Source organism: Halichoerus grypus, chromosome 5 (genome assembly GCF_964656455.1).
Source record: "Halichoerus grypus chromosome 5, mHalGry1.hap1.1, whole genome shotgun sequence".
NCBI classification, from domain to species: domain Eukaryota; kingdom Metazoa; phylum Chordata; class Mammalia; order Carnivora; family Phocidae; genus Halichoerus; species Halichoerus grypus.
The window spans coordinates 160,142,241-160,169,847 of NC_135716.1; the positions used below are offsets into that span (position 1 = coordinate 160,142,241).

Below are 27,607 nucleotides of genomic sequence, written 5' to 3' on the forward strand. Positions count from 1 at the left end.
CCTATTTTAAGACATAACTGAAATAGGGAAATCCACCTAAAGATGTGAATACTGACTGAATTAAAGAACACTGGCAATAAAATCAAAAGAATTCCTTGTTCACTTAGGCACAGTGATGTCTCCAAGAGTGATTTTCGGATAGCTTTGCTGTGGTTTACTAGACAGACACTGCTTGTTAGTAACTGGCGCGTCAGGTGAACGTTTACAAATGATTCCCGTTAAGTTTTTATGGTTTAATTATGTCAGAGTTAATAAGGCTTCTCTCCTCACAATGCCGGTCATACTATTAATCCTCCTAGCTATCCTTTCTTTGCCGAGGATGCATATAAACTTTGGTCCAAAGCCTCCAAAAATACTCCAGGAAAAAACAATCAGGTGTAGAGATTTGAAGCAAGCAGTTCAGATAAAAAAAAATGCTCTTTCATCCAAAGTAGATAAGAAACAGCACATACTGGCAGAGGAGAAAAGCAATTAGGCAAACAGCATGGCAATCAAAGGTGATTTGGATTCGTAGCATTTCAAGACACCTGTAATATCTTACAGCCCAACCCTCTGCCTTAAGCCAACCCACTACAACTGACACTCACAGAAAGAGTCTAGCAAAAGCTCTTCAGAGACCCATGATGACCGATGCAATGGTTATCCTGATACACAATCACATCCCCTTACCTAAGCCTGCGCTTCCTTGAACGAGAGACAGATCGACTTCGGGACCGAGACTTCGAAAATGAACGAGAACGAGATCTTGATGCAGATCTTGAGCGAGAAGAGCGAGATCCAGACTTGGATTTGTTTGTTTTTGACATCTCTGAAGAGGTCACTTTTCAATTACACCTAAAGTAAGAAAACAGAATCAGACAAATGAGGGAATACCTTTGCAAACTTCAACTTCTCTGGACACTTAGAAACAAACCCCCCCCCCCACACACACACACAGATAAAATGACTGATTAAAAACACTCTGCCCTGTTACCAAGAGGAATTTCTATGTTAATCATACTTCAATTAAAAAAAAATTTTTTTTAGGGGCACCTGGCTGGCTCAGTTGGTACAGCATGCAACTCTTGATCTCAGAGTTGTGAGTTCTGAGTCCCATGTTAGGCATGGAGCTTACAAACAAACAAACAAATAATTTATTTTTAAAGGAGGGATTTCTAAGCAGTACAGTTCCAAACAGTCCAAGACACAGCAGCAAATGGGAAATCTGACCTTTAGCCCTGATTTGGGAACACAATGAAACATTAACAAAAGTGAGGGGAACTACCAATGATTTGGTGCATACAATCTTTTTTCAATAAACAAGTTTTTCAGACTAAGTCAGCTGTTAAAAGTATTGAGACCTGAGACAGGTTTCCCAATTCTAAGAAAGGAAACTCTATGCAACGGTATCTTGGTTACTGAGTATTAACATCTGGCCATTTTCTACTCCCTGGGCTTTAAAGTCATGAGGCAAATCCTTAATATTTAATTCCAAGGAAAAGATTTAAAAAGCGTGACAGAACAACAAATGGGGCTGGGAAAACTGGACAGCTACATGCAAAAGAATGAAACTGGATAACTTTCTTACACCACACACAAAAATAAACTCAAAATGGATTAAGGACCTAAATGTGAGACCTGAAACCATAAAAATCCTAGAAGAGAGCACAGGCAGTAATTTCTTTGACATTGGCTATAGCAACATTTTTCTAGATAAACCTCCTGAGGCAAGGGAAACAAAAGCAAAAATAAACTATTGGGACTCCATCAAAATAAAAAGCTTCTGCACAGTGAAGGAAACACAATCAATAAAACAAAAGACAACCTACGGAACGGGAGAAGATATTTGCAAATAATGTATGTGATAAGGAGTTGGTATCCAAAATATATGAAGAACTCCTACAACTCCACACACACACACACACACACACACACACACACACACACACACACACACACACAAACCATTAAAACATGGGCAGAAGACACGGACATTTCTCCAAAGACATACAGATGGCCAACAGACAGAGGAAAAGAGCTCAACATCACTCATCATCAGGGAAATGCAAATCAAAAACCACAGTGAGGTATCACCTCACACCTGTCAGAATGGCTAAAATCAAAAACACTAGAAACAACAAGGGTAGGTGAGAATGTGGAGAAAAAGGAACCCTCCTGTGCTGTGGTGGGAATGCAAGCTGGTGCAGCCACTGTGGAAAACAGTACGGAGGTTCCTCAAAAAATTAAAAATAGAATTACCATATGATCCAGGGATACTTACCCAAAGAATATGAAAATGCTAATTCAAAAAGACATATGCACCCCTATGTTTACTGCAGCATTATTTACAATGGCCAACATATGGAGGTAACCCAAGTGTCCATCAACAGATGGATAAAAAAGATGTGGATGGGGCAGCCGGGTGGCTCAGTTGGTTAAGCATCCGGACTCTTGATTTTGGCTCAAGTAATGATCTCAAGGTATTGGGCTCTGCGCTCAGTGGAGAGTCTGCTTGAGATTCTCTCTCCCTCTCCCTCTGCCCCTCCCCAACCCACCTTCTCTCTCAAATAAATAAATCTCTAAACAAAATGTATTATCAAATACTCTAATACCACGGTGGCATGTTACTAAATCCTGTAAAATACACGACAGCAATTCATAAACACAGTACTAAGGTAATTTATAAAGTGAAGAACTGTCACTTTCCTCTAGTTCTTTAGCATCAAGGGTCAACCTTTGTTCAGGTTTCCCATGAAAAAACAAAATTTTCTTTTTCCTTTTCTTTCCTCCCCCGCAGAAATGAATAGAGAGCCTCAGAGGTGCCCTGACAAGTTTGCTTGGTTTTGTCTTCAAGGTACGCTATATCAAGCCAACTCACTTATCCTCCTTTAAACCCTACTACAACTCTGGGCATCTTCCAAGCAGAAAGTTGAAGTGCTATAGCACATGTCTATCAAAGACCAGGAAGAACAAGGGATCTGTCAAAACCCACAAAGCTAATTAACAGGCCAAAATTCCAGAGCTTACTCTACCACACATCACTGCCTCACTGCTTTGCTGAAGAGTCTTTTATGATGCTGCCCCTGGCTTGGGAAAAATTAAATGGGAAAATGATAATCAGCAAACATGTCACCCTCCTCTACCTCCTGGATTTTGTTATTCAGATCTCAGCTCAAGAGCCATCTCCTCAGAGGTTCGCCTGACCATACAATCAAAAGTAGCCACCCAGTCCTTCTCTAGGGTGCTCCAGGTCATGGGGAAATAACCATAACCATGAAAAAGAGACCTGATTTAGAAGAGGACAGAGAAACTGCTAGGAAGCCAGAGACAAAGGGTAATGAGTAAGACATTGCTAAATGAGGATGCCGAAGACCTAGAGTCTAGACCCTACCAAAGGGACTGAACTGTTGTGTGCTTCAGCAAGGTCAAAGAGATTTCCATTTGAAGCCGATTTTTGGCAGTAGTCATTATGCAAAGCCAGGGTAGAGGACTAAGTTATTCAGGGATAGGAGGTGGAGGTGTAACTGAGCAATTTATACAAATTGAGTATGGAAATGCATTTTGTTTTTCTGGTTGGCCTTCAGGATGTCTTCGTTTTTTCTGGGTTCAGTCTTGCTGAATAGCTTTTTTCTGTCACAAGTTTAGGGCTACCTTTGTCTGCCTCATAACATCTCTGCCCAATCTTCAATTTTAGCTTAAGCCAGAATGGAAAATCCTTTTAGATCATTCACACAAGTGGACAATATCAGACTTTAAAAGAAAAGGCGGGGAAAAGCGGCAAGTTAGTGTCAAAGGCAATGCTCATTTCAACCCTCAGAAATTGGAAAATTAAGAAGCTAATTTTCTGGGGTGCCTGGGTGGCTCAGATGGTTAAGCATCTGTCTTCAGCTCAGGTCATGGTCTCCAGGTCCTGGGATTGAGCCCCATGTCGGGCTCCCTGCTCAGTGGGGAGTCTGCTTCTCCCTCTCCCTCTGCCTCTCCCCTGTGCTTGTGCTCTCTCTCTCAAATGAATAAAATCTTTTTTTTTTTTTTAAAGCTAATTTTCACTAAGAGGAAGAAAATGTTGTCCCCTAAATACAGATAAGAGCCAACCTTACCCTAAATACAGACAGAGCCAAACTTAACATTTCTACATATATTAAACTTACTAAATGGGCACCTGGGTGGCTCAGTCGTTAAGCATCTGCCTTCGGCTCAGGTCATGATCCCAGGGTCTTGGGATCGAGCCCCGCATCGGGCTCCCTGCTCTGTGGGGAGCCTGCTTCTCCCTCTCCCACTCCCCCTGCTTGTGTTCCCTCTCTCGCTGTGTCTCTGTCAAATAAATAAAAACTTAAAAAAAAAAAAAAACTTACTAGAATTGACAAGTACGCTTAGGAGTCACAATACTGTAATACCACCCTTACTCCTACTCCTGGAACTTTTTAAATGTGAATTGAAACTGATTTTAAAAACCTCATTATACCCTGAGATGTAAATGGAATAACTTTGGATGATACAAAACCACAGCTGCAAATAAATCAATGAATCATTTAACGCATTCAAGAGGATGCTAGCTAGTGGATAAACACTTAAAATTAAAGCGGATTTGGGGTGCCTGGGTAACTGAGTTCAGCTCAGGTCTTGATCTCAGAACTGTGAGATTGACGGGACTGGGTGTGGAGCCTGCTTAAGATTCTCTCTCTCCCTCTGCCCCACCCCGCCTTAAAAAAAATTTAAACCAGATTTGATTTTGCCTCCAAGGAGCTTATTAGAGTCTAGAGGTGCTGAGAGACAACAAATAAGCAACCAAGCAAAAATGTAATTACAAATTCTGGTAGGTACGAGAAGACAAAGACCATATAACATTAAATTTATACAGTGTAGTAGTGACTTACTTAGATAAGATCGTCAAGAGGTGGCATTTAAGCTGTCACCTGAAGACTAACAAAGGGCAAGTTATATGAAGAGAAAGGGAAAGGAAGTGTCCAAAAGACATTAAGTTTTTTCTCTTGATATACATACATATACTTCTTAGTATAAGGTAGGGACAATCTTAAATAAAGCCATTTAATCAAATAAGCAAACTCCGTTCAAAACAACTCTCAATTCTTTTTTGAAGACTTTTAGACGTCACTGTGATTACACACATCTTTTCCTCTTTCTACCATTTCTTCCGTGTCCATGTTCTACAAAAATATTGGGAGGTGAGAAAGACAAATACCACTTTGGAAATCAATTTGGCACCTTTTAACATGTTACCAGTACCTAGCATTTGATTTCTGTTCAAACTAGAATTCCCCCAAAAGAAGTTTTGCTTCTTCAACAAAGCCCACCCTTCCTGAAGAGGCCGTTTCATTTAGAGCATTATAAAAAAGTCCAGTCCCTACAGAAGAACTATGGCGTAATATGACGGCTCATGACTATGAAATGTGGCTCAGGTAAAAACATGTCCCTTCAAACACAATTTGGGTAAAAACTGCTCACAATTAAGGTAAGGGAGGGGCGCCTGGGTGGCTCAGTCATTAGGTGTCTGCCTTCGGCTCGGGTCGTGATCCCGGGGTCCTGGGATCGAGCTCAGCATCGGGCTCCCTGCTCCACGGGAAGCCTGCTTTTCCCTCTCCCACTCCCCCTGCTTGTGTTCCCTCTCTCGCTGTCTCTGTCAAATAAATAAAATCTTAAAAAAAAAAAAAAAAAACAATTAAGATAAGGGAGTCATGCTCCTAACACCAGCATTATAAAAGAATCCACCAACTGACCAAGCAGCAATCAATAGTTAATATTAAGTGCCTGGCATGTTAAAAATGCAAAATACAGGACCTGATTCCTCAACTCCTATAGTTAAGAGCCTGGTATGATCCAAATAGTCTCAACTCTCCAACGTTCTTCAGACAATGTGGTTATCATATGCACATTACCTTGTTTGCCCCGAAATCAATTCGTTTGTCTTCCTTCATTGGCATACTCAGAACTTAAGAGTAATTCTACAAATGTGGCCTAATACAGAGTATTACCGCATCCAAAAATTTCTCTTTCTGGAAAGCCATACCAAGCACACGCTGGAGTGAGCCTCAAGTCACTAAGCCCCAATGTCTTTTCTCATACACCCTTCGGCAGCCGCAAGATATCCTCCTCCTCCATCTTGTATTTATACAACTACTGTTCTGGTTCTTTTTCCCTCCTACCTTTTCTTTAAAACCCAAGAGAAGAATTTCAAACAGCCTTTTGAAATCACTTCAGATACGATTCTGTCACTTGGAGCAAGGGTTCACTTTCAAACTGTTCCTGCAGAGCCACTTGAGAGCCAGTTCCCAGAGCCATCAGCTTTTTCAAAGCCCGAGCCTTCTCCACCAGAACCATTCCTCTAATTACCAAGCAGTTCAATGGGCTTGGGAGAACAGATGCATTTTATTTAAAACAAAGGTCTTAAGATACATAATTATATGGCTTTTACATCATTAAAAAACACATCTTATTTTTCAACTCCAAAAAAAGTAGTATTGGCAGACAAAGCCAAAGCAAACTTCTCTAAATCAAAAACTCTCAAAGATAAGGAAGAATTGAATTATTCCTTTTCCCTTCTCACCCCAGATTAAGTTTCTTCTCCGTGTCCTTAGTGATTCTGCCAGCGCTATCTTGGCAATCGTTAGGTATCTGCTTAATTCACCAGAATAAGCATTATGGCAGTATTTACCATGGCTAGAACCCTGCAGGTAGCCTACTGAGAGGTTATATTTGTCAGGAGTTTGGGTTCCTAAAACTAAGTAGTGCCAAATATAACCTCAAAAGACCACACTGGGGTTCCAACCTTAGCAGCACCAAATGACCAAGCTACATATAAACCACACAACTATCCTTCAGTCCATAAATACTCGGTTCGTACTTTAAAGGTCTTCTTAAGACTTTACAGAAAGAGAATTTACTAGTCAAGCAAACGAAAACTAAAGGCAAACATACTACAACCTGAAAACAAAATGGTAACATCAAGCTGACCCAAAGCCTTCCTGATATGTGAAATCAATTCAAACCTGTCTTTTAAAGTTTTCTAAACCCACGGAAAAATATGGAAATGGAGTTGGGTGAGGGAATAATGCCTATGATGAACAGTCTGATCTCTGGATATCTGCATCTAAAATGCTTGAATGGCTCCGCTGCTGTAATTTAATGTCTGTAGAGAGCTTTGCTGAGCAGACTACATTTTTTTCTTTTCTCATTCCTGTATCAAACTATCTCACAGAATATTCAATTTCTTCAAGAGATCTCACATACTTTCAAGAGAGTATTCACAACATTTCACATGGTGTTGAACTCTCATTTCAATGTACACATTACAACCAACTTAAGACCAAAGTACGGGGGCGCCTGGGTGGCTCAGTTGGTTAAGCCACTGCCTTCGGCTCAGGTCACGATCCTGGAGTCCCGGGATCGAGTCCCGCATCGGGCTCCCTGCTCAGCGGGGAGCCTGCTTCGCCCTCTGACCCTCTCCCCTCTCATGCTCTCTCTATCTCATTATCTCTCTCAAAATAAATAAATAAAATCTTAAAAAAAAAAAAAAGACCAAAGTACGAGCTGTTCTCCTGATAAACACCAGCCTCTTTCCTAGTGCCGGCAGCTTCCCTGCAGCAATGAAGCATATAGGGGTGCCTGCATCTTATTTTCCTAGGTTATTAGAGCGTATTAACATCATGAAGCTTTCATTACTAATGCTTACTCCAAGGACCCATGACAGAAAAGCCAAGTTTTAATTCAGGAAAGCAAGAGCGTTACAAAGGAACAACACTTATTTTAAGGTTTAATTTGGGTTACAGGAACCAAGGAAGCTCTAAACCTAGACAATTTCAGGACAGGATCAGTAAATATCACCCTCTAAGTGGAAACTAAGAGAAAACTAATGGTCAAAACTATAGATAAGAACAATCACCTATGGAAATCTTCCCCAAAACCAGTCAGCCAAAAAGAAGTGCAAGAATCTTATTAGCATAAGGTAGGTAAATCCCTAGTTTAAAATGTAAATACTGGGGCATCTGGGTGCTCAGTCAGATGGGGTCTGTCTCCAGCTTAGGTCATGATCTCAGGGTTCTGGAATCAAGCCCAGTGGAGGGCTCCCTGCTCAGCGGGGAGCCTGCTTCTCCCCCTGCCCGTACCCCCACTTGTGCTCTATGGCTCTTTCTCAAATAAATATATAAAATCTTTAATAAAATGTAAATACCATATGCTATTAAAATGCATAAAATATCTATGGCATACATTTATAAACACACAAGTTTTAGTCATGAATAAATAATGAAAATGGAAAATTGAAGCATAAGAATTTGCATCTTCTTGAAGTTCAAAGAAAGAGAAAGCTATGACTTAATGACCCATTAACAGTCATCTAAAGAAACCTAAAAGTACAGGACCACAGAGTTCAAACCTGAAAGTTAGCAAATAGCCCAATGAAAGTTTCTGCCTTAAAGCAACCCTCCCGGGTCCCCTCCCTCTTTGGGAGCTTTGTACTAAAGGCCTCACTATCACTCAATAAACCTTGCTTTGCTGCGCCCACCAAAAGAAAAAAAGTTTCTGCCGTGCTTCTGGCTCAGACAAGCTGGGGTGGGGATATGTTTATCTCTAGCAAGGTAAAGTTTACAGGATATCTAGGTTGACAATGGGGGAAAGGATTTTAAACTGGGACTATCCTGAAGGGATAGGATATATCATTTCCTCAACTAGGGCCATTCAGCTACGCTGATCTGAAGGGCTTACCACTTAAGAACATCTAGCTCCTGGGGCGCCTGGCTGGCTCAAGTCAGTACAGCACGGTGATTCTTGATTTCCGTCAGGGTTGTAAGTTAAAGCCCCACATTCGGTGTAGAGCTTACTTGGGGGAAAAAAGAGCATATAGCTCCTCCTGCTCTATATCTAGAATACATTCATCAAACATCCATCTAATTCAAGAGTTTAGTCTCTGAATGGACCTGCCTACCAGAAAAGACTGCCCTAGGCAAAAACTGGCTTTCTTGCTAGATATGTTACCTACTGAAAACTGATTCCAGGGCGCCTGGGTGGCTCAGTCACTTAAGCGTCTGCCTTCTCCTCAGGCCATAATCCCAGGGTCCTGGGATGGAGTCCTGCATCAGGCTCCCTGCTGAGCAGCTCCCTGCTTCTCCCTCTGCCCCTCCCCCCTGCTTGTGCTCGCCCTTTCTCTGTTAAAAAAAAAAAAAAAAGAAAAGAAAAATCGATTCCCTGGCACTTTATCAATAAAAACTGCTAATGTTTACCAAGATACGCTAGATGAGGAGCTACAAACCTTCAGCATTACCTCATTTTATACACCCAAACCTCATTAACTACTATGCTCTGTACCTGTTTTACAGAAGAGAAAACAAGGACTTAAGGAGTTAATTTGCCCCCAAAGTTCCAAAGCTAAATAGGTCCAGAATTCAAACACGAATTTTTCCAACACTGTAACTCACCATCACCTTATAGGTTAGCTACTCCATTTTCATATTTCACCCATCAGTCTCTTGTGAATCTGATCAGTTAAAAAAATCTCTGAAGCATAATGATTTCTGAAAGAATTTAGTTCTTACACCAGCAAAGCTGAAATGCTTAACTAAAGCTGACAACAGCTCTCTTCCCCCACCCCTATCTCTAACTTGTAACATTCCGAAAAATGGAAACATAGTCTGCCTGAAACCGGTCTCAGAACTTCCAGCACAAAAAGAAGTCTCTTGCCAAAGGCAGCAGGAACATTTCTGCTGTAGTTCATTTGAGAGAGCCTAAACAGGAAAACTACAGCCAGGTGTAGAGAAGGAAGGGCTTCATGTAACAAGAGACTATTAACAAGAAACACGAATATAACCACCTAGAATTTAAAAAGTGGTCCTTGCTTGGAAAGGGGCAGCTCAACACCAGCCTCCTTCTGGGAGGATTCTCTGCTATAGAGCTTCTGTCCATCTTTCAGTATGATGATAACTGCAGGTTTTCCACAGAGGTCTATCAGACTGAGGAAGTCTCTTTCTATTCCTAGTGTGTTGAACATTTTTATTATGAAAGTGTGTTGGGATTTTTTTTTCCCAAATGTTTTTATTGTGTCACTGAGATGTCCTTTATTCTATTTATATGGTTTATTACATTAATTGGTTTTCAACTGTTATTGCAGAACACCTGCTTTTATAATAAGTCTTAAAATTATTCTCAGCTGTTTATGGATCTCTACCACAACCCTAAAAGAATGGGGCAAGTTCCTGAGGACTGATTCCACATGGGCCGGCACTGGCTGTCCCTTACCCAGGCCCCCCGACTAAGTGTCTGTTCTGCCAAGAGGACAGCACACTTTTCCAGATCAGATGGCACTACATCTGATGACCGTAAGGTAACATAAGAGTGCTAACCAAATTAGTTTAACCATTCGGGATACCAAAACCAGGAGGCTACAAAATGAACTGGCCAGAAATCACTGCATCCACAGTGATCCACTGTTATCTTCAGCACTTTGCACAGTGCTTAGCCACAGAGTGGACACTTCACATTTGCTGAATGAACTGGCTCTTTCAAACTTCCTCTTCATTCTCCATGCTCCCCACTCACACTAGCAGGAATAATAAAAGACCAGTTCATCAAATATTAACAATACAATCCGGGAGTAGAATTCAGTCTGTACCCCAGCCCTAATCATGCCTGCTAAACTGGAAGTTGAGATCCTGCTTGTCCGTTCTACATCTTACACCAACACACAGAAGGCCAAACTGACCTCAGTGTTAGGGAGACACTCACACTTCATTTCTTAGTGCCAGGTTAGAGTAAAACTCCACTGTCACCAAGTCCAGTCAAGGCAGCCATGTTTTCAGTAGTTGCTAGAGTAAGAAGTAGAAAATTCTTGGCAAACAAGACGCAAAATGACCAACATAAAGAAAAGATAGATGCGGGGCGCCTGGGTGGCTCAGTCGTTAAGCGTCTGCCTTCGGCTCAGGTCATGATCGGGGGTCCTGGGATCGAGCCCTACATCGGGCTCCCTGCTCCGCGGGAAGTCTGCTTCTCCCTCTCCCATTCCCCCTGCTTGTATTCCCTCTCTCACTGTGTCTCCCTCTGTCAAATAAATAAATAAAATCTTTAAAAAAAAAAAAAAAGAAGATAGATGCAAAAATACTGAGAAAAGTTCAGCATTCATAAAAGAGTGTACACAAAGCATGGCCTGATTTGTGCTCTGTATGCCTCTGCATAGTTCGGGGTAGGAAAGCAGAGCTCAGGTGAAATACTAAACATGTTTACTATTTTATGCTTTTCTCTGGAGATTCTCCCTCTCTTGAGTGAAAGAGGGAAACAGAATCAAGAGTAGCCTGGGGTATCTCTAGGGTAACATTTTGCCAAGGCTTCACATCCCACCTGTATCCCTGAAGAAACTGAAATTAGGTGGAGAAGGGGGAAATGACAATGAAGCGGTCTCCGATTTCAATTCAGAACTGAAATTAGTATATTTACGGATTTATTTAATAATTCACTCTATTAAAAGTGGCTCTCTTAAATTATTAAGTAAATCAGGAAGTATAATACTAATTTCAATTCTGAGGCCCTAAAATTTATAGAGAATACTCACATGTGCATTAAATACCTTCCTAAAGGTGGGAGGGGCCTGTGGGGAGAATGGCAATTATTGCTTGAATAATTTAAAGATACAATAAAAGGCTTGGCCTTGCCTAGGTTATAAAATCAAAATTATTCTGGGGGGCACCTGGCTGGCTCAGTCAGTAGAGCATAAGACTCGATCTTGGGGTCATGAGTTCAAGCCCCGCGCTGGGCATAGAGCTTACTTTATTAAAAAAAAAAAAATCTATTCCGAAATTTAGTACTAAAATTCTTAAAAGTTTAAATATTGAATTCTATGGAATTTGGTAGAACTGCTTTAAAAATGTGTACTATGTAGATATAAATGTACACGTAAGACATACCTATAAGCATATGCAGCAAACTGTTAACAGTGGTTACCTCTGTGGAGCAGGAAGGAAGGTATGAAGAGGAAGGGGCAGGAGAAGGGAGAGACACAAAATGAGGTAGATAGGGACACAGCTTCTTACTTTACATATAATTTTCTTAGCTGGTCATTTTATAGATGACTTTCCCCTATATTCTAAAAATAAAAGTTGTTGACATTCCAGAGTTAATGGGTTGATTCTTTTATCTTTAATGTGGAATCAAACATCTATCCACCTTCTTCTGAGATACTTTTAGAAATCCAAAATACTAATTTCCATGACCCTAAATAAATAAAGCTGTATTGTAATTACTCAAAGTCCATTTGGGGAAACCTTATTACAATGGGATTGTTTTATTTTTTTATGACTTTAAAGAGGGTTAAGAAAGGCCAGCCTTATAGCCAACTGGGCTCTATTTCTTTAAAATGTTTTTATTATGGAAGTGTTGATTCACACACAAACTAGAAAAGAACAGTGTAAAGAACCCAAGTGTACCCATCATCCAGCTTCAAAAACTATTAACTCTCTATAAGTGGGCTCTATTTATAGTCAAAATCCTAACAAGTTTGGGTGGATATAGCTATGTTCCTGTATCGTTTCCCTTAAAAAACAAACAAACAAAAAAAACATAAAAAAACAGAGATTCCTTATATTAAAAAAACCCAAAAACACAAATATCAAATCATCATGTTGTACACCTGAATCTAGTATGTCAATTATACCTCAATAAAAAAACAAACAAACCCAGGGGCGCCTGGCTGGCTCAGTCAGTACAGCATGCCACTCTTGATCTCGAGGTTGTGTGTTCAAGCCCCACGATGGGTGTAGAGATCACTTAAAAAATAAAATCTTTACACACTTACACACACACACACACAAAATGCAATGAAGAGACCCAAATCGCTCACCTCTACCTGCTTTTCCATGTGTGCTCTGCAAATAAGTCCACAAGGAGAATCATTTATCAGCAAGTAACAATCACTCTGACTTAAGTTCAAACACATTTAAAGCAAATTCCAAAGTGCAACCCTAAACTATCTCCTAATTCCAGGACATGAGTAGTCCAAAATACCATTCCCATTGTGGGCTGTTTCATCCACTTGTTTTTAGAAGTGTGAATACTTCATAACAGCTGAGAAAATCACTATGAGAGAGTAGAAAATACATTAACAAACTACTACATGTTTGATTAGCAACCCCAAAAAGCTAAAAGTCTTCTAACTCTAAAGAGTCCAAAATCCACTGTAAAAATTATGAGCTCACTTCAACTGTTTGGCATTTAGGGAAGTATCTGACACTCATTTTTTCCCCAGTGTGTTTTTTTCCCCCTAAGATTTACTTATTTATGGGGCGCCTGGGTGGCTCAGTCAGTTAAGCGTCTGCCTTTGGCTCAGGTCATAATCTCAGGGTCCTGGGATCAGGCCCTGCATTGGGCTCCCTGCTCAGCAAGGAACCTGCTTCTTTCTCCCTCTGCCTCTCTGCCATACTTGTGCTCTCTCTCGCTCGCTGTGTTTCAAATAATTAAATCTTAAAAAAAAAGAGAAAGATTTATGGGGCGCCTGCGTGGCTCAGTCCATTGGGCTTCTGCCTTCAGCTCAGGTCATGATCCCAGGGTGCTGGGTTGGAGTCCCGCATCGGGCTCCTTGCTCAGCGGGGAGCCTGCTTCTGCTTCTCCCTCTCCCTCTGCCTGCCGCAACCCCCTGATTGTGCTCTGTCAAATAAATAAAATCTTAAAAAAAAAAAAAAAAGATTTATTTGAGCTTGGGGGGGGGGTGAGGGCAGAGAGAGAGAGAATCTCAAGCAGACTCTCTGCTGAGGAGCCAGACCTAACAACCCTGAGATCAGGACCTGAGCCAAAATCAAGAGCCTGACACTCAACTGACCGAGCCAACCAGGCATGCCTCCAATGTGCTTTTTATTAGCCTTACTATCAATTTCCCTCAAAATAACACTTTTATTAATGAAAGCATATACTTTAGTTCACTTATGCTAACAATGGACCTGTTTACAAAACAAATTCCCAACTATCCTTCCTAACAGTTGTTGTTGGGCTGGAAAGAGAATTCAAAGGAGGAACTAGCCTGACAACCTTCAAGAAACAGTGCAGCACAGGGACCCCTCTGTGCCCTGAAACTGGAGGGGTAAGGGGCAGCCAACAAAGCCCACACCTTCAGAGAAACAGTATCTGGTCCTTGGTTTTTGTGTCAGGGTTAACTGCAGAAACAAAAGGCCCCAATCCATGTACTATTTTCACTACATAAAAATATAACTCATTATTTACCCATAGACACATGGATAATTTTTCTAAGTGAGTATTAAGAAGTTTCCCTGAGGGGCGCCTGGGTGGCTCAGTCGTTAAGCGTCTGCCTTTGGCTTAGGTCATGATCCCAGGGTCCTGGGATCGAGCCCCGCGGCGGGCTCCCCGCTCGGCAGGAAGCCTACTTCTCCCTCTCCCACTCCCCCTGCTTGTGTTCCCTCTCTCGCTGTGTCTCTCTCTGTCAAATAAATAAATAAAATCTTAAAAAAAAAAAGTTTCCCTGATGAGCTCTAAAGTAGTTTAAAAGTAGAGCAATTAAGGAATGGCAAGCCTGGCCTAAAAGTACATGTGGATTATTTGTAATAAGACAAACCCTTTTTTCTCCCTAGGTCAAGAACACTGCCTATGTGGGAAATACTAGGCCAGCTTCTATGCACAGAAGTTTGATTCCAAGTCCTCCAAAAAGTCTATCTCTCTCTTTTCTAGCGCTATTTCTTTAGATGGCAAACAGGAACTCCAAGTTCTCTCTTAGAAAATCCGTACCAAACTGCGTAGCAAAAAAAGAAGAAAAGGGGGGGATTTTCTGCTGTCACTTCAAACTTGAGGGAAGTTCCAGGGAAAGGGGTTATCCCTTTCTAATAGTATTGCTACTTACTCTGGACGCTCTGGGCTGTCCTGACCTGTCGGGCAAAGGTCTCCCAAAGCCGCCACATGACCTGTTACAGATTCTGTTGGTGTATCCAGCAGGGAGCCCAGTCTACCTCAGAAAGAAAGTCTCTTTTTTTTTTTTTTAAGGGATTTATTTATTTATTTATTTATTTACTTGACAGAGAGAGAGAGACACACACAGCGAGAGAGGGAACACAAGCAGGGGGAGTGGGAGAGGGAGAAGCAGGCTTCCCGCGGAGCAAGGAGCCCGATGTGGGGCTCGATCCCAGGATCCTGGGATCATGACCTGAGCCGAAGGCAGACGCTTAACGACTGAGCCACCCAGGCACCCAAGAAAGAAAGTCTTCTTGACTTCCCTCCTTGCAAGCCCAAATGCCAGCCATCAGCTAATAAACAACAGACTGCAGTTCTAGTCTCCTGTTCAGCTATTTGCAAACTGCTTTCTTCCCTCCTTGCCCCCAAAATATCAAGATGCCCAGGGGAAGACAGAGCTCATCTTTTTCACTGACACTGGTGAGCAATGAAAAGCTGAAGAACAAATAACTGGCACCAAGCAAGTATGCAAGCACCTTAAATGAGAGATATTTACCAAAACCAAATTAATGCTCCTGATAAATCCAGAAACCCTTATATGGGGCAAGTGATTTTACCTCTTTTTGACCATTTTTCATCAATAAAATGAGGATCTGAATAGCTCACCATTGTCAAAAAAATTGAAAATTTACACAAACTTAGCAGGATATTCCTCATCCTTACTTCAGACATGTCCTAGAACTGGAATTAAATAGAATGGCTTAACCTTAAAGAAAAATCATCCTAGGGCGCCTGGGTGACTTAGTTGGTTACCCGGCAGCCTTCGGCTCAGGTCATGATCTCAGGGTCTTGGGATTGAGCCCTGTGTGGGGCTCCCTGCTCAGCAGGGAGTCTGCTTCTCTCTCCCTCTACCCTTCCCCTCCCCCCTTCCCCCCCCACCCTGCTCATGCTCTTTCTCTCTCTCAAATAAAATCCTTTTTTGTTTTTTAAAGATTTTTTTTTTTTAATATAGCAGGAGCAGGAACACAAGCAGGGGGAGTGGGAGAGGGAAAAGCAGACCTCCCGCCGAGCAGTGAGCCCGATCCCAGGACCCCGGGATCATGACCCGAGCCAAAGGCAGACACTTAACGACTGAGCCACCCAGGCGCCCCTTCAGTAAGATTTTATTTATTTGACAGAGATGGCAGGAGGGGGGAGAGGGGCAGAGGGGCAGAGAGAAGCAGACTCCCCACTGGGCAGGGAGCCGGACGACTAGACTTAATCCCAGGACTCCAGGATCATGACCTGAGCTGAAGGCAGACGCTTAACTGACTGAGCCACCCAGGCATCCCTCAAATAAATAAAATCTTAAAAAGAAAAGAATCATCCTTCCATCCCAGCCAATCAATGCTGAAGTTTACTATAGAAGAAGTAATTTTACATTCATCACATTCTCCTCCTTTACAAAAACTAGCCAATCTGCCTGAAAATATTAGCTGACCAGGGACTTGGCAACTTACCTTCTGACTATACTTAAAAACTTAGCACTTGGGGTACCGGGGTGGCTCAGTCAATTAAGCATCTGACTCTTGACTTCAGCTCAGGTCGTGATTGTGAGATGGAGCCCTGTGCTCATCTCAGCGGGGGAGTCTGCTTCAGAATCTCTCTCTCCCTCTGCCTCTACCCCTCCCCCTCACTCTTGTGCTCTCTTAAAACAACAATAAGAGCAAAAATAAATCTTAGCAACTTGCATGGGGACAAGCCACCTATACCAAATTCAGGCACCACCAACCTCACTTGGTAAAGCTGAGTTCCCAGAACGAGTCAGGGCTCTGCCTGCTACAGACCCCTGTCAGGATGTGGGACTTCTAGCTTCTTTCCATCAGAGCCAGCAAGAAGTCACATTTCCTTCTTGCTCTTCAGTGATTTATTTCTTGTCCCCATGACATGGGAAACTCCACCCCTTCCCATCTTTCACTTTTTGAAGGAACAGGACCATATTACAATTTTTTTTTTAATTAAAAAAAAATTTTTTTAAGTAGGCTCCACACCCAACGTGAGGCTTGAACTCACCACCCTGAGATCAAGAGTCACGCACACCACCAACTGAGCCAGCCAGCGCCCCAGGACCATATTACTTCTGAATACTTGGAAAGGTAGGAAAAATTCAGTGATATGTATTTTCCCTATCCATAGAATACAACCGGCAGAAAGGCACTAATTATTTCAAGCCTGATTTCCACACAGCAATCAGAGTTCCATAAAGCTTGCTTACTTGCCTCCCAACAATAAATCTTTGCTGGGAAACACCTTTCTTCACGCTTTTAATCAAACTATTTCTCCCTCAATCAGAAATTAAAACATATGGGAGTCTTAACTGGTGGGATATTATATAACATTCACAGGAAGAAACGTAATTTCAGAATCAGTCAGTGCCTGGAAACTCTGAAAAATGCACACAAATAATGAACTAGGTCTTAAGTCACCAGCTTGAAAGAAGCTAGTAAAATAAAACGCATGCAAAAAATTTTACACACCAATTTCTCAATTTCTTTTATTTTAAGTATGCCTCTTAGAGGTATTCTGAAGGAATAACAAGTGGTAAACAACTTCATTTGCCGGCACCCTGTGTAGTTAAGTACAGTCTATGGTTTATCTAATAATGTCAGAGAAAAGGAAGTGAACTGGAGTAAGAGAGGAGTCCTGGAAAACTTTAAGAAAGTAATAATCTCTGTAGATTTGTTTATTCTTTTGTTAAATGTGTATAATACTGGACATACAACTTCTAAGGTTTCAGGATGGTAGTGAGTTGGGCTTTACAAACAAATAGGACACTGCATTAGAGATGTTTAATGGTAAGGCAAATATACAATCATTTCTCTTTTTAAAAAAGTTTTGCTCTCTCATTAATACAAGTTTCACAATCTCTATACAGGCACACATTGGAGATATTGCAGATTTGGTTCCAGAACACAGCAATAAAGCAAGTCAAATGAATTTTTTAGTTTAAAACTTATGTTTACGGGCGCCTGGGTGGCTCAGTCGTTAAGCGTCTGCCTTCGGCTCAGGTCATGATCCCAGGGTCCTGGGATCGAGTCCCACACTGGGCTCCCTGCTCTGCGGGAAGCCTGCTTCTCCCTCTCCCACTCCCCCTGCTTGTGTTCCTGCTCTTGCTATGTCTCTCTCTGTCAAAAAAATAAATAAAATCTTTAAAAAAAAAACTTATGTTTACACTGTACTTTAGTCTATTAAGTGTGCAATAGCATTATGTCTAAAAAAATACATATCTTAATGAAAAAACACTTTATTGCTGAAAAATGCTAACCATCATCTAAGCCTTCAGCAAGTTGTAATTCCTAATGATAGATCACCATAACAAATATAATTTAAAAAGTTTTAAATACTGCAAGGAATCACCAAAATGTGATACAGAGACACAAAGTGAGCAAAACTGCTGCAAACATGCACCAACAGACTTGCACAATGCAGGGTCGCCACCAGCATTCAATTTGTAAAAATATAACAAAACCAAAAAACACAGTACCTACAAAGTGCAATAAAGTGAAGCACAATAAAAGGTAGGTATGCCTACAGTTACTTTAGAAAAACTGATAGGAGTATATTCTCCAAAAATACCATGGTCCAGCAAGAACCAAGAGCATGCTTCTGTTCCTGCTATGAGAATTTACTGAACAGTAACTCCCATGCTACACATTATGCTGGATGCAGCAAACAAGACAGACAAGTTCCCTGTCCCGTTGTAATTACACACAGAAAGGTATCTTTCATTATCTCTTCAGGTTCATAATGTAACTTTGGGAGTTTTCTCTTGCATGGACCAGAGTAGTCAGAAAGGAGGTCACTACTTTTGGGATCTTTTCCTAGTCTCTCTTTGAACTGAAGTTTTCTCATGTGTTGAAACAAAGATAACGCTTTAGTTACCAATAACGTATCAGTACTGGTTCATTAATTCTACCAAATGTACCATACTGATATACAGTGTTAGTAACGGGGAAAACTGGGCATGGGGAATATAGGAACTATTATGGGTTAAACTGTCCCCCCCACCCCCAAAATTTGTATGTTGAGGTCCTAACGTCAAGTACCCCAGAATGTGACCTCATTTGGAGATAGGATCTCTACAGAGATACAGGGCTGGTTATCCTTATAAAAAGAAGACATCTGGACATAGGGATATGTGGAGGAAAGAAAATATGAAGAGACACAGGAAGAAGAGAGCAATCTATATGCCAAGGAACCAACCCTGCCAACAACTTGATTTTTTAACTTTGAGCCTCCAGATCTGTGAGACAAGAAACTGCTCTTGTTGAAGCCACCCAGTGGGTACTTTCTCCCAGCAGCCCTATCAAACTAACACAGGGATTCGGTACCATCCTTGCAGTGCTGTGTTAACCTATTCTCAAAAAAGTGTATTAAACAAAAAGGCAGGGGGATTTGCTGTCCACCTCCCACAGATATGAAGACCAAAGCAGACAGATGGCTGGGCAATCCTGCTCAGGGCCAAGGGGAGCCATAGCAGTCGCGGCACACAGTGAGCAACCAAGTGAGGACTGGCATCCAGGTTTTAGTCAGTGTTCTTCACAACTTAAGGTTACTTCAAGATGGGCATAAAGGTGGCTGTAAGTGAGGGAATATGCTGAAGTAAATTATCAGTCTAAAATGCCCTGTCTCCTTCTGGGCGCCTGGGTGGCTCAGTCAGTGGAGCGTGTGACTCTTAATCTCAGGGTGATGAGTTTCAGCCCCACGATGGGGGTAGAGATTACTTAGAAATAAAAAATAAAGGGCGCCTGGGTGGCTCAGTCGTTAAGCGTCTGCCTTCGGCTCAGGTCACAATCCCAGAGTCCTGGGATCGAGCCCCGCATCGGGCTCCCTGCTCCGCGGGAAGCCTGCTTCTCCCTCTCCCACTCCCCCTACTTGTATTCCTTCTCTTGCTGTGTCTCTGTCAAATAAATAAACAAAATCTTTATTTATTTTTTTATTTTTTTAAAATTTTTTTATTGTTATGTTAATCATAAACAAAATCTTTTAAAAAATAAATAAAAATTTTAAAAATTTTTTAAAAGTCTTTAAAAATAAAATGCCCTGTCTCAAGTGGACAGAACCCTGAGAGTCACTTTCTTTTCTTTTTTTAAAGATTTTATTTATTCATTCCAGTGAAAGAGTAAGAACACAAGCAGGGTTAAGGGGCAGAGGGAGAAGCAGACTCCCCACTGAGAAGGGAGCCCGATGCGGGGCTCGACCCCGGGACTCCAGGATCATGACCTGAGCCAAAGGCAGATGCCCAACCAACTGAGCCACCCAGCCGCCCCTGAGAGTCACTTTCTAATACTGGACCAGATTCTGCAGTGAGTAGTGGCTTTGGCACTGAAAAAGAACTAGGTTCTTGGCTCCTGTACTCATTAGCTGGGTAAGCTACTTTCCCAAACTTCCAAAAGTGACCTACCACTCACAGAACCACCACGTGAACTAAATAAATGCACATACACTGCCTGGCATATAGCAGGTGAGTTCATGCCACAAGCTATATTTAGCTACAACCTCAGAGTGGTGAGAGGGAGATACTGAGGAGCCTAAGAGCAAAGAGATTTCATCACTGAATTCTATTTTCTTGCTATTAATAGTAAATAATTACAGAATACAGTGTTTTATACCTTTATTAGCTAAATCAGCATGTGTTGCACTGAGAGGCATACAGAAGCAAGAAAAGGTCACATTCTAAGGTCATGACCTCTGGAGAACAAATCCCTTTGCTGCTGGGTGTCAGCAGGGAACAGCAGCAGCCAGTTGAGGGCCATTCATTTGGAACTTGTTCATCACAATATCCCCAGTGTAGGCAACTTGCGGCATCTTCTCTTGAGAATTTACTCAGTCAGGGTCTACTAAGCTCAGGATCATCTATGCAATTAATCTCTCATCATTAGAGACACAGAATAACAGCATAGCATAGTCAGCAGCTTAAATAATCTTCAATTCACCCCAGAGGCTGTTCTCCTCTATCCCTAGGGTGGGTAACAGCAATTTTAGTTCCAGTTTTAAATGAGTATGTGTTACCACTGGGGAGTATCTTTTTATTTTTTAGAGGAATTCTCAGCTCTTCTAACTTAATAAAGACACTATAGCCTATGTTAACTAATGACCTATGGCCTCCTTCCGGCTCTCATTATAGTAAACCTATTTAAAAACTAAACAGCCAACTATGGCACTCAACTATTTTTTAAAACGAAATTATTACTAATACCCTGGGCTGAACCAGTGGTGCGTACTGCAATCACCTTTAGAGCTTTAAAAGAAGTCCATTTATCAAAGATTCTTACTGAGGAAACCTGGAAAGGAATTCAGAACCAGTGGCACATGAACACTGTTTGCAGATTCCAAGAAGTAGGACTGTGATCTTCCTTCATCAAGTTATCATCCCACCTCTGATGCACAGACAGCCACTGTTTACACAGAGTTCTATTTTATAACTCTATTAGGAGAAATAAGTTGTTTGACATCTTTTATAGACATTGATCTTCTTAGGACCAAATCATCTTCTCCAAACAAGTCTATCACATAAAGGTTTAGAGGGAAAAAAAATAAGTGTATGTTTAAGTTTATTTCATTATATGTTATTCTTTCACTGCTTTAAATTATATTTGGAAGATGGGAGTGTATCATTCAATAACTAAATCATATTAATTTTTCTGTTCCTTCAGATGCATGAGCCCTCAGACTGCACTGTCCAATAGACAAGTGGCTACCAAGCACCTGAAATGTTACTGGTCTGGACCGAGATGAGCCATAGGTAGAAAATAAACAGGATTTCAGAGACTTAGTACAAAAATCAAAATGTAAACTATTTTTTATATTAATTACACATTGAAATGAGAATATGTTGGATATATTACATAAAATATGTCATTAAAATTAATCTCATTTGCTTTCTTTTGTAATGTGGCTGCTAGAAAATCCAAAATTACGTATGGCTCAGACTGGACTTCTCTTGGACAGTGCTGTCCTAAAGGACAACAATGATAATTATGTCTTTTTGAAGGCTCAAGTTTTAAATCTGATCCAATATTATTATTTGGTCACTTTTATTTATTAATTTTTTTAAGTAATCTCTACACCCAACATGGGACTCAAACTCACAACCCCAAGATCAAGAGTGGCACGCTCTACTGACTGAGCCAGCCAGGAGCCCCTATTTAGTCACTTTTAAATTCATCTTTTATTTTTACAATTTATAGTTTCTATCCACTAAGATTTTCCTGTTGATCTAACCACCTAATGGCTTTCCATTTATATCTGCACTTCACCAGATATATTGAGGGGAAAAAAAGAAATGTCTTAAACACACAACTCTACATAAGAAACCAAAAATGATTTCAAGATCTGCTATCATGTTGGATTCTATCCTGAGTCTACAATAGAAACCAAGAAGAAGGCACTATTCAAAACTATCTACATTTAAAGACAAGACAACTACCCCAACTCCAGTTAGATCAAAACACCCAACCAGAACTTAGTTCAGATATATGTGAGCAATGCAGCTCCTCTCTCTGGGCTTTCCTTCAGGAATAGCATATAAACCACCTACAGAAAGTCTATCGGCGCCTGGGTGGTTCAATTAGTTAAGCGCTTGTCTGCCTTCGGCTTGGGTCAGCTTCCTGACCCAAGGATCAGGCTCCTGATCCCAGGCCCTTAGGATGGAGTCCCCCATCGGGCTCCTTGCTCCGTGGGGAGCCTGCTTCTCCCTCTGCCTACCGCTCCCCCTGCTTGTGCCTCTTTCTCTCTCTCTCGGACAAATAAAATCTTTAAAAAAAAAAATTTAAGTAAAATAAAAAGAAATAGATCTATTTATCTCCTAGAACATCTTATATATATTCCTTAATAAAGGAACAAAACTGAATTCATCAGGTTTATATAGGAAAGATCTGGCTTGCCACAGCTTCAAAATACGAAGTGATGTGGCCCTTGCCTACTTGTCCAACACCATCTCAAACCACTCTCTCCGAGCCACAATGGCCTTTCTGTTCCTCAAACAAGGAGGGCATTTATGGTCTCAGCACCTTTCCACTTGCCATTGTCTCCAAATACACTCTTCTGCAGTCCCAAGCATGGCTGGCTCCTTTCCCATCCTGCTAATCTCAGCTACTTGAAAAGGACTTCCTGTAGTGTATTATCTAATGAAACCTCAATGCTCCCCCCAACCCCAGTTATCTGGTAGTCTTATTTCATTCCTAACACTTAGGAAAAACTGAAATTATCTTATCTGCCTCCCCAAACTAGAAAAGTAAGCTCCCCAAGAACACAAGTCCTATCCGTCTTGCTCACTGCTGGTATCCCCAGCACATACAGCAGGCACAGGAACAAGGACTCAAGCGTCTGCTGACTGAAGCAAAAAAATCAAAAGCAGCCTTGAAAGACAAAGATAAGAATCTTTTTTTTTTTTTTTTTTAAGATTTTATTTATTTATTTGAGAGAGAGAGAATGAGAGAGAGCACACGAGAGGGGTTAGGGTCAGAGGGAGAAGCAGACTCCCTGCCGAGCAGGGAGCCCGATGCGGGACTCGATCCAGGGACTCCAGGATCATGACCTGAGCCGAAGGCAGTTGCCCAATGAACTGAGCCACCCAGGCGCCCCCAAAGATAAGAATCTTAAGAGGTTAAAATCCAGGGGTGCCTGGGTGGCTCAGTCATTAAGCGTCTGCCTCCGGCTCAGGTCATGATCCCAGGGTCCTGGGATCGAGCCCCACATCAGGCTCCCTGCTCTGCAGGGAGCCTGCTTCTCCCTCTCCCACTCCCCCTGCTTGTGTTCTCTCTCTCACTGTCTCTCTGTCAAATAAAATCTTTAAAAAAAAAAGAAAAAAAAGAGGTTAAAATCCAGTATGCTTATTTAAAAAATTACGCAAGTGATTTCCTACGTACATATCCTTCTAGTATTTTATTTTCTAATTACCAATACTTAAGTCTCTTGAAGAACCGACATATTTCTCTATGGATGAAAATATGAAGTATGGATATAATTATATTTTGTTTCCTGAGGGTGGAGAGGAAAGAAAGGCTCGCATCACTAAGTAAAAAATGAAGTAAGGCTACAATAAAAACACTGAGTACAAGATTAGAGAAATAAATGGAACAAAATATAAAGTTTAGAAATACCCCCTCCCCGGGGGGGCGCCTGGGTAGCTCAGTCGGTTAAGCATCTGCCTTCGGCTCAGTCATTATCCCAGAGTCCTCGGATCGAGTCCCGCATCCGGCTCTGTGCTCAGTGGGGAGCCCGTTTCTCCCTCTGCTTGCTGCTCCCTCTGCTTGTGCTCATGCTGCGCACGTTCACTCTCACCCTCTCTCTCTGACAAATATTTTTAAAGAAGAAAAAAAGAAATATTACCTCCCCCAAAAGAAACATACCCTGTAAGACACACTTTACAAAGGTGCTTTTCCTTTCTTTCTTTTATTAAGATTTATTTATTTAGGGGTGCCTGGGTGGCTCAGTCGGTTTAAGCATCTGCCTACGGCTCAGGTCAGGATCCCAGGGTCCTAGAATTGAGCCCTGCATTGGGCTCCCTGCTCAGCAGGGAGCCTGCTTCTCCCTCTGCCCCCTCACTCCCTGCTCTCTCTCAAATAAATAAGTAAAATCTTAAAAAAAAAAAAAAAATTTATTTATTTATTTGAGAGAGGAGAGAGAATGTGGGTTGGGGGGAGCAGAGGGAGAGAATCTTCAAGCGACTCCCCGCTGAGCCCGGAGCCTGACGACCCATGAAATCATGACCTGAGCTGAATCCAAGAGTCAGACACTTAACCAACTGAGCCACCCAGGCGCCCCCAAAGGTGGCTTTTCAAATCACTAGGTAAAAGGATAAATCAGTAGTCAGGACAACCAATTAACAACCTGGCAGAAAAAGTTAGATTCCTTCTTCTTAGCATAAACAAAAATAAAATTCCTGATATATTAAAAAAATATTAAAAAACCACTGAAAAAGAAAATATTAGTGTCTATCTGATAGGTCTGGGTAAGCCTATTTATTAGTTTTCTCAGAGATAAAAGATATTGTATCCATCATAAAAGGACAGGAACATAATAATAATAAAGTAATACCAGACACTTCTCCAAATGCTTCACATAATTCGCTTAAGTTACAACACTGCCATGAGACATACACTATTTTTTTTATTTTTATTTTTCACACTATTATTACTCTCATTTTACACACGAGGAAACTATCCACAATCTTAAATACTATACTATTTCACCTCTCTGCTTCACAGAACAAAAGGGAGCTCCTGAGAATTAAAAATATAAGAATACATATCCAGCAATTCCACTTCTGGGTATTTATCCAAAAGAGGTGAAATCTGGATCTCAAAGAGATACTAGAACTCCCATGTTCATTGCAGCACTATTCACAATAGCCAAGATGTGGAAAGAACCTAAATGTCCATCAACAGAAGAATGGATAAAGAAAATGTGGAATATACATACAATGGACTACTATTCAGCCTTAAAAAAAAAAGAATTCTGTAACATGCAACAACACTAATGAATCTGGAAGACCTGATGCTAAGTGAAATAAGCCAGTCACAAAAAGGCAAATACTGCATGATCCACTTCTATGAGGCATCAAATCTCACAGATTCATAGATTCAGAGTGGAATGGTGGTTGTCACGCGGCTGGGAGTAGGCAGAAATGGGCAGTTATTAATCAAGTGCATCAAGTTTCAGTTAAATAAGATGAATAAGCTTTAGAGATCTGTTGTACAATGCTCTATCTATAGTCAACAATTATATACACTTAAAAATTTGTTAAGAGGACAGGGTGCCTGGGTGGCTCAGTTGGTTAAGCAACAGCCTTCGGCTCAGGTCATGATCCTGGAGTCCTGGGATCGAGTCCCGCATCGGGCTCCCTGCTCAGCGGGGAGTCTGCTTCTCCCTCTGACCCTCCCCCCTCTCATGCTCTCTCTCATTCTCTCTCTCAAATAAATAAATAAAATCTTTAAAAAAAAAAAAAAAATTTGTTAAGAGGACAGATCTCATCTTAAATGTTCTTACCACAATAACATAAATAAATAAATCTTATCATCCATGATGTCAGTAAATTGAAAAGCCTTCATGAGAGGTGGGAAGGAAGGGCTTTGTAATCTACAGCAATTGGAAGAAAACTTAAGTACTGCCAGTTTGTCCTGGCAGCCACAGAAGGCACAAGTTTCTGCATACATATGAAGAGCATAACTATATTCTTATAGGGACTGTGGCTGTTCAGAGTTATATGAATGGAGTAAATAAAAATGTTGATGAACATGGGGGCACCTGGCTGGCTCAGTCAGTAGAGCATGTGACTCTTGATCTTGGGAGTCATGAGTTCAAGCCCCGTGCTGGGTGGAGATTACTTAAAAAAGTTGATGGGGTGCCTAGGTGGCTCAGTTGGTTAAGCATCTGCTTTCAGCTCAGGTCATGATCCCAGGGTCCTAGGATCAAGTCCCACATCAGGCCCTCTGCTCAGCAGGGAGTCTGCTTCTCCCTCTCAACTTTTGCTCTGTGCTCTCCCTCTCTCTCTCAAATAAATAAATAAAATCTTAAAAAAAAAAAAGTTGATGAATATGAAAAAAAAAATATTATATGAACGTAAGTGGAAAAAAACAACAGTCTAGAAAATGCAATCAAGGGGGGGCGCCTGGGTGGCTCAGTCATTAAGGGTCCTGGGATCGAGCCCCACATCAGGCTCCCAGCTCAGCGGGAAGCCTGCTTCTCCCGCTCCCACTCCTCCTGCTTGTGGTTCCCTCTCTCGCTGTCTCTCTCTCTCTCTCTCTGTCAAATAAATAAATAAAATCTTTAAAAAAAAATGCAATCAAAGAAATCTCCCACAAAGTGAACAGAGATGAAAACAACAGAAAAAAAGATAAATTTACAGGATCAGTTCAAAAGATTCAAAATCCAATTAACAATTCCACAAAAAGAACAGAGAAAATAAAGGAGAGAAAAATCAAGGACATAATTCCAGAAAATTTCCCAGAACTGAGGGACATTAACTTTCAGTCCATTAAGTTACCAGCACATTAGATGAAAACAGCCACACGAAAAACATCATTATAAAATTTCAGAATGCTGGGAAAGAGAAGTTCTAAAGTTTCATAGGTCAAAGGTAACTAACATCTCATGAACAGTGAAAGCCAAAGGGCAATAGAGCAGTATCTTCAAAATTCTGAAGGAAAACTATGTCCAAACTAGACTTCTATACCCAGCCAAACTAAAAATCAACATGAAAGTAGAATAAAGGCATTTTTAGACATAAACAATTTACCACCTGTGTACCCTTTTCTCAAGAAGCCAATGGAGAAAGGTACTCTTCCAAAACAAGAGATTCAATCAAGAAGGAAAGGATATGGGAAAAAGATAATGGGATCCAGCACAAGAGACATGGGAAAAGTCATGAGGATGATGATGTTGAGATAGCAAGCATGACAGCTAGGCAGCTACCTAGAGAACATCCAAAATGGAGATCAGAAGGTATCTCCAGAAAGATAAAACTTGTAATATGCCTAAAATGTTTAAAATATTGAGAAGTGGGGAGCCTGGGTGTCTGGGCTCCCTGCTCAGCAGGGAGCCTGCTTCTCCCTCTCCAGCTCCCCCATGCTTGTGTTCCTTCTCTCGCTATCTCTGTCAAGTAAATAAAATCTTTAAAAATAAATAAATAAAATAAAAAATAAAATATTGAGAAAGATTTACACTTCTGGGTAGAGTTTAAAGATTAATTACTGATGAG

The 27,607-nt window shown here is 41.2% G+C and overlaps 1 protein-coding gene across 2 annotated transcripts in view; it reads right to left on the reverse strand.

The window, feature by feature from the left end:
• The window catches only part of THRAP3 (thyroid hormone receptor associated protein 3), a 74,999-nt gene that overhangs the window by 17,810 nt on the left and 29,582 nt on the right, over positions 1 to 27,607 (reverse strand). For both annotated transcript variants that reach the window (XM_036108085.2, XM_036108087.2), the window contains exon 3: positions 670 to 834. In XM_036108085.2, the coding sequence (XP_035963978.1) occupies positions 670 to 806 (137 nt within the window). In that variant the 5' untranslated portion in view covers positions 807 to 834. The remainder of the gene's footprint in view (positions 1 to 669; positions 835 to 27,607) is intronic.